Raw genomic sequence first — 6,914 nt, 5'->3', positions numbered from 1 at the left:
CACAGAAATAAATGACAACGTACACAAATATCCAAAAACCAAAACGGAGACAGCTCAAGACAGTTTTTTTTTGTTGATTTTCTTTTTCATTTGTTGTTGTTTTTAAAATACACATAACCATCACCAGTAGTAGGTAAAACTCTTCTTCCCATATAGGGATTGAATATTCATCAAAAAGCACAGTTAGTCAGTCAGTCAGCTACACCAGCGGGTGGCGCTGCAGTATGGAGACTGTGATTGAGAGAGAGGAAGGGAGGGGGGCCTCTGTGCCACGCCCTGCTGGGTACAGGTGGCAGTTGAGATGGAGGCCGGGGCCCTCGAGAGGCCTGCTGGGGAGGCCCTGGGGCTCAGAGAGCAGACCTGACTGTGCTGGGGGGAGGGGGGGGGGGGGGGCGTTTGGGGCTGGTCTGGAGAAAGGAGACAGGGTAGAGGGGGAGTCGAGGAGGGGGTTTGAGGGGAGTCCGGGGGTTCTCAGTCGGAGGTGAGCCCTCCAAGGTGACACCTGAAGAGGAACAAGAGAACAAAAAGTGATGTCTCATCGTCTCAAGACACTGAGGAGACACAGTGCTACGTTAAGATGTGAGAGGGTTTACTGTTTGCTGGATGATCTCAGTGTCGGCCATCTTGTCTCTTCAGCATATCGTTTCTAAATGACGAGGGTTCTGTGTGGGGGAGAGAAGAGCAGGAGTTGAAGAGAGGGAGAGAAAAGAGGGATATGAAGAGAAAGACAGAAAGCAAACGTGAGATGAGAAGAGGGAGAGACCGAGGGTGAGAGCACCATAGAGAGACAGAGAGAAAAAACAGAGAGAGAAAGAGAGACAAACAGAGAGAGCGATGGATAGACAGAGAGAGATAAAGAGATGATAGAGCTTCTACCGTGTCGTTCCACTGGTGAGGCAGGTCCTCAGGCTCGGGGGGGTACGACATCCAGGAGGGGCTCCTGTAGGAGGAGGGGGGCGACATGACAAAGTAGTCCGAGTAGCCAGGGCGATTGGCAGATATGGCGTAGACTGCTGTCATTGGGTTTCCTGGAAGACAACGACACCCATCAGTCACTGTGGGTCTGTAGAGAAGGGCAGTTCAACACTCCAAAACAAACCCAGTGCATATCCCCTGCTATTAGCACACACACACACACAGTGTGAATTATACAATGACAATCGGGGGGGGTCAACTTCTTCTCCAGGGCGTAAAGTAATAATCGACCCCCCCGACCTGCTGTTTTTCCCTGTGTTGGGGGGGTCCAAGTCTTGATTAGGGGGGGTCAAGCCCCCCCGTAATTCGAACCCTGCACACACACACACACACACACCTGAGTAGCTGGTCATGGTCTGGTCTACAGTGACAGCAGGGAAGGGAGCTCGGGAGAGCGGCAGATAGGGGGCGGTGTGGAGCTCCGAGACCTCCGACAGACGCGGCTTCAGACTGACGTCAGGAGTGGAGCTGGAGGGGGGAGGGATGAGGAGGGAGGGAGGGAGGGAGAGAGGGAGGGAGGGAGGGAAGGAGAGAGGGAGGGAGGGAGGGAGGGAGGGAGGGAGGGAGGGAGGGAGGGAGGGAGGGAGGGAGGGAGGGAGGGAGGGAGGGAGGGAGGGAGGGAGGGAGGGAGGGAGGGGGGGGGGGGGGAGAAATGTGTAGGGGGAGAGGGATAGAAGAGGGTGTGACAGAACCAGGAGTCAGATGGAACTCACTTTTTCGGTCGCTGAAAGCACACAAACATCTGTATGATCGTATGGATGTGTGGCGGTCGAGATTCTGGTCCCGGTAGAACACTTAGAACATTCACATAGCATTCAGTCATTTAGCAAAAAGCTTTAATCCAAAGCTACAGAGGAAAGTGCTATACTAAGTGCAGAGAATAATCAAGGATTAACAACTTCTAACAATATTGCAGTGGTTAATGCCGACTATGGCTACCCAGTGCAGAAGCAACATTATGTCTCCAATCTAAGTGCTAGTATAATGTAGTACTATGGGGGTCATTAGTTCAATCTCGGCTGGTCTAAAACTACAGTGAACCATAAGCTGCTTAGATAATAGCATATGTTAAATGGTACAATAGAATGACCAGGCTGCAGTTACCAGCCTCTTACAACTAGATGGCAGCTGTACTCTACACGCCTCCTGGTAGCTGCAGCAGTGCAACTCAATGAAGATGCAGAGGATTTTTAATTATGCACATCCACCAACAGGGCAATCAATAACAGCCACTACATTAGCTACTATTCTCAAGTGTTTTCAGTTAACATTTGAGTACACTCAAGATGAACCAGCGCACAACAAGAAAGAAGGGGGAATTTAACTGTGTACTTGTAACCTAAGACGTGTGCATGAAAGTGTGTGTCTGTGTGTGTGAGGTACCGTCTGAGCGCGCTCCCCAGGGGGGGTCCGGGGCAGGAGGGGATGAGAGGGGGCGGAGACCCCAGACCCATGTCAGGAAGCTGTGTGAACCTAAAACCCTGCAGCAGCCAATCAAACGGGAGTGAACACACAGGACAGCCAATCATTTCCACTCTACTTTTCACCCTCCAACATGAGCCCAACCCGCCAGAAGGGGCAGCATATTCCACAATGTTTTGACGCAAAAAATAAATAAACAAATAAACACAAATAAACATTTTGTTCTCGTCCAGTTAGCCTACTACCCACTGACATGACATAACCTACGAACCCATCCACTTGACCGGTTCAACCCCAACACCGTAACCTTAGTCTTGCATCCCCACTCTCAGCCTCAACAGAAAAAAAGGGTCTCGGTTTCACTCACAGGCTTGGGTAAGCTACACTGGTGCATCTCCCCGTAGCCTGGCCTCTGGCGCCCCCCACAGGGGTGGTTCATGGTGCCCGGGGCGCTGGTCACCCCCTCCGAGTAGGGGCTGGTGTGGCTGGGGTTGTAGGAGCTGTGCGGGTGGCCGTGGTGGTGGGGGTGACGGTGGTGGCTGGAAGCGGCGGCGGCGGCGGGAGGTGGGGGCTCGTCCGGGGCCAGGCCGAAGGCGTTCCCCAGGAGCATGTGCATCTGCTGGCGGACCTCGTCGATGGACGGCTGGGAGCTCAGCGTGGACGAGTCCGAGTGACCCTTGACCCTGTGGCTGCCTCCGTAGCCCAGCGAGCTCATCAGGCGGTCCACGTTGGTCTCCTCGAAGGGCTCGGGCTCCCCCTGCAGGTCGCACAGGGGATCACACGCAGGGGGCTGAACGCCCACCGAGACGCTTACGGTGACAGTCAGACACGCCGGGTAGGCATGTCTGCAGGCGGGCGCGCGTCATGCGTGTCGAGCGCACACGCGCGCGTGTACACGGACACGTGCACACGCACTGACGTGCACACCCGAAGTTATCCATTTGCGATTTCGAAGGCTCAGCACTTTCAAGGCTATTAACTGGTATCGAGCTTCTCATCTGAATCACTGAATAGGCTGTAATGATATTCATGTTCATTGGCATTCAGTTAGGTGCTGCTGTGCAGGCAGCAGAGAGAGATAGCTCTCTCTCTCTCTCTCTCTCCGCTTCTTTCAATCTCTCACTGTCTTTCCCGCTCGCTCTCCATGCCTCTCTCAACCTCTCACCGTGTGTCTCTCTCTCCACTCTCTCAATATCTCAGTCTCTCCTCTCCTTCTCTGTCTTTCTCTCAATCTCTTCTTTCTCTCTCATTCTCCCTCTCTCGTCTTTCTCCATCTCTCCATATTGCTCTCTCCATAGTCTAGATAGCAGCATGTAGAAGTTTGTGCTGTTGGTAATCCTCTTGCTGAGAGCCCAGAGCGGTCCCAGGGCTTAGGTAGGGGATAGAGAGAGATAGGTAGAATAGGATAGACTTTATCTGGAAGCTTCCATGGGTCATTCCTTTCTTAGAGGATAGCTTTTCCTTCCTGGCCCTCCACTGACTGCACATGACTCCACAGAGCGTGAGAGAGGGGGCTCAAGAAAAAAACTGCTACAAAACCACTTTGAAGAAGTGGACAAGGCACGTTTGTTTGAGAACTCAGGTTCCACACATTGGCCTCTCCAAATCTTTGACTAATATTATGGGACGGGAAAAAAAGAGGAATATTTAAATTGTTTGGCTACCTGAAGCTGAATTTAAAGTCCAAGCGCTTGTGTTTGGGGTGAGCTAAATGAAGTGCACCTCACGTCCTTGCTGGGTGGGCAGCTATGAGAGAGAGTGCCTCAGGTCCAGCCGTTTCATACTCACGTCGTAGCCGCTGTTGCGTATGCCCCTCCTGGACCTCTCCTGGAGCACAAGCAGGTCCATCTCGGCCTCGACGGGGCTGGGGCTGGACAGGGACTGGCGGCTCCAGTATGTTGGTTCCCTGGTCGTGGTGTGGGGGTGTCTGGGAAAGGTACCCCTTGGCATTGTGAGTGCTCACCAGTCTTCGTTCTTTTCATTATGATTGGTAATAACTGCAGTAATTATCCCCTCAATCTCCCACCTTGATACACTGTCCTTCCTTCCACCCCCCTCCCTTTTCTCACTCTTGTACCTCCTCCTCATCCCCCCCCCCCCTCTCCTCCCCCCCCCCCTCCTCCTCCCTCCTCTCCTCCTCCCCCCCTCCCTCTCTTCACCTCTGATGACAGCCCGCGAACGAGGCCCTCTTCTCCTCCGCTGTCATTGGCTCCTTGCTGTTGTCATGACGGCTGTGCCTGTCCCTGTGCCCGTAACCGTGGCTACCGTTGTCGGAGAGGGAGAAGCCCTTCCTCTTGGCCTTCTGCCTCAGCTTGTTCCTGTAGTGCTCGATGTCTGACTTCTGCTTCAAGCCCAGGTTCACCTGGGAGGTTGGTGGTGGGGGCAGGGGGGTGAGGGGGGTGAGGGGGGTGAGGGGGGTGAGGGGGGTGAGGGGAGGGCAGGGGGACAGGGGGACAGGGCAGGGGGGGTGAGGGGAGGGCAGGGTAGGGGGGATGAGGGAAGGGCAGGAGGGAGAGCAGGGGTGGAGAAGCACAGTTCATTCATAAATGCCAGCAGACTCCTCCCAACAAAAGAAGCCGACGACGACAGTGACGTTCTGGTCAGACAGTCATGCTGAGTCACGCTTCCACACACGGCCTATTAATACCCCGCCGTCGCTAGCCCGCCCGCCACCGCGGCGGGAGGACGGCGGGAAGACGGCAGGGGCCGTGTGGCGCTCCGGGGGCTCACCTCTCCGTTGAGCACCACCGAGTCCTGGCTGTGGCTGGAGGAGGAGGGGTAGGAGAAGGTGGGCTGGCTGGCCATGGGCTTTATGGTGATGAGGCGCAGGGAGCCTGTGTGCTCCTCGTACGGGTCTGATGATAGAGGACAGGAGCACGTCAGGGCTGCTCTACAGGGCTCTGGACACTCCTGAATGTGCCTCTACTACAACTACAGTCGATTCCCTGTTTGGGTAAACCTACACAGCGAATAAAAAAAAACATTTCTGATTCTGATTCTGAATCTGTACCATACCAGGATGTTAGTTCAACTTGCAGTGGAGTCTGTGGCCAGTGGGTTAAGGTGGTCTGTCTGGTTGTGGACTAGGGTGGGCTGAGGACAGTAAGCTGGGGTGGGTGGCAGAAGGCGAGGGTAGTGTCTGAGACATCTTGCCACGTCATTCCCATACAGCCATGGGCTCAGCGGGTTAATACAGCCAGCCAGCCAGTCAAATCTGCTAATGTTGTCCCAGCTGAAGGCTGAGAGGATTACTGATGCTCTGTTCCCCTGTGTGATTAGGAGAACTTCTCTCTTTCTCTTGCTCTCCCTCCCTCTTTTACTTACTTTCCCCCCTACTCTTTCTCTCATCTCATTCTTTACATCTCTCTCTCTCTCTTTCTTCTCTCCATATCTTTCTCTCTCGGTCCCTCTTTCTCTCTCTGACTCTCACTTTCTGTCTCTTTCTGTCTCTTTTCCCCCTCTGTCTCTCTCTCTCTCCCTCTCTCCCTCTCTCATTCTCTTTTTCTCTTTCTCCCTCTCTAGCCTCTCTCTCTCTCTCTGTCTCTCTATCTCTCTCTCTCTCTCTCTCTCTCTCTCTCTCTCTCTCTCTCTCTCTCTCTCTCTCTCTCTCTCTCTCTCTCTCTCTCTCTCTCTCACCGCTCCTCTTGTGTAGCTCCTCCTTGCCGTTCTTATGTGCTGCAGATCGCCGTGCGGACGAGCTCTTCCCCGTGTTCAGCTTCCCGGACTCGCTGCTCGTGACCGAGCCTTCCTCGCTTGGCAACCTGCTGCGGGTAACCATAGCAACAGATGCAGTGGTGTGAAGCGCTGTGCATAAAGTATCACCAGAGGTTAATTCTGGCATCATAGCAGCCCTTCACACACACACACACTCACACACACACACACACACAGTGGCCGCAGGGTTGCAAACCTGTGAGAAGTTACACAGACAAGGGTCTACAGCCAGTGTTGCTGAAGTTCACTCAGAAAGACAGCATGTCTGCAGGCTGAGCTCTGACCTTGCTAGTCCTGCATGTCTATACTGACTGAGCTAGTCCTGCATGTCTATACTGACTGAGCTAGTCCTGCATGTCTATACTGACTGAGCTAGTCCTGCATGTCTATACTGACTGACCTAGTCCTGCATGTCTATACTGACTGAGCTAGTCCTGCATGTCTATACTGACTGAGCTAGTCCTGCATGTCTATACTGACTGACCTGCAGAAGTGCTCTGAGCTAATACCTTCATGTCACTGAGCTATCCAGACTTGCATGCCTGTACTGACCTAGCCAGACCTTCATGTCTGAGTCCTGGATCCCATTTGATCATTCTGAATGTAGAAACAAGACTCACACAGGCACACACACACACACACACAACACAGCACGCACACACTTACACACCTAAGCACATCTACCCCCCCCCCCCCTTTTTCACTGACTTTGTTACACATTCAGATATGCTAATTAGAATGAAATAGCATTCATGAAGCAACCATTATGGGTTGACATTCCCTGCGCAGCCGTCAAGAGAGTT

General features: G+C 53.4%; 1 protein-coding gene across 1 annotated transcript; it reads right to left on the bottom strand.

Moving 5' to 3' along the window:
* Positions 1-419: 419 nt before the first annotated feature.
* On the bottom strand, positions 420-6,175 carry kiaa1549la (KIAA1549-like a). The gene is made up of 10 exons (XM_047050859.1): positions 6,034-6,175; positions 5,128-5,252; positions 4,557-4,759; positions 4,186-4,324; positions 2,765-3,154; positions 2,359-2,456; positions 1,313-1,443; positions 877-1,028; positions 594-662; positions 420-502 (listed from the first exon to the last, which is right to left on the bottom strand). The coding sequence occupies exons 1-9, from the start codon at positions 6,173-6,175 to the stop codon at positions 633-635; spliced, it is 1,410 nt and encodes a 469-aa protein (XP_046906815.1). The 3' UTR covers positions 420-502; positions 594-632.
* Between the last annotated feature and the right edge of the window lie 739 nt (positions 6,176-6,914).

This window comes from Hypomesus transpacificus, unplaced genomic scaffold (assembly GCF_021917145.1).
Source record: "Hypomesus transpacificus isolate Combined female unplaced genomic scaffold, fHypTra1 scaffold_129, whole genome shotgun sequence".
NCBI lineage: Eukaryota > Metazoa > Chordata > Actinopteri > Osmeriformes > Osmeridae > Hypomesus > Hypomesus transpacificus.
Note: the sequence above shows the minus strand (reverse complement) of the source record. Positions and strands in the feature narration are given on the sequence as shown.

Excerpts from the sequence above, each read along its gene's own strand:
- kiaa1549la (XM_047050859.1), bottom strand. The coding sequence starts at position 6,175 with ATGGTTACCCGCAGCAGGTTGCCAAGCGAGGAAGGCTCGGTCACGAGC. Across the intron at positions 1,444-2,358 it reads CTGGGGAGCGCGCTCAGACG|CTCCACTCCTGACGTCAGTC; the intron begins GTACCTCACACA and ends TCCCCCCTCCAG. Across the intron at positions 663-876 it reads CTCACCAGTGGAACGACACG|AACCCTCGTCATTTAGAAAC; the intron begins GTAGAAGCTCTA and ends TCCCCCACACAG.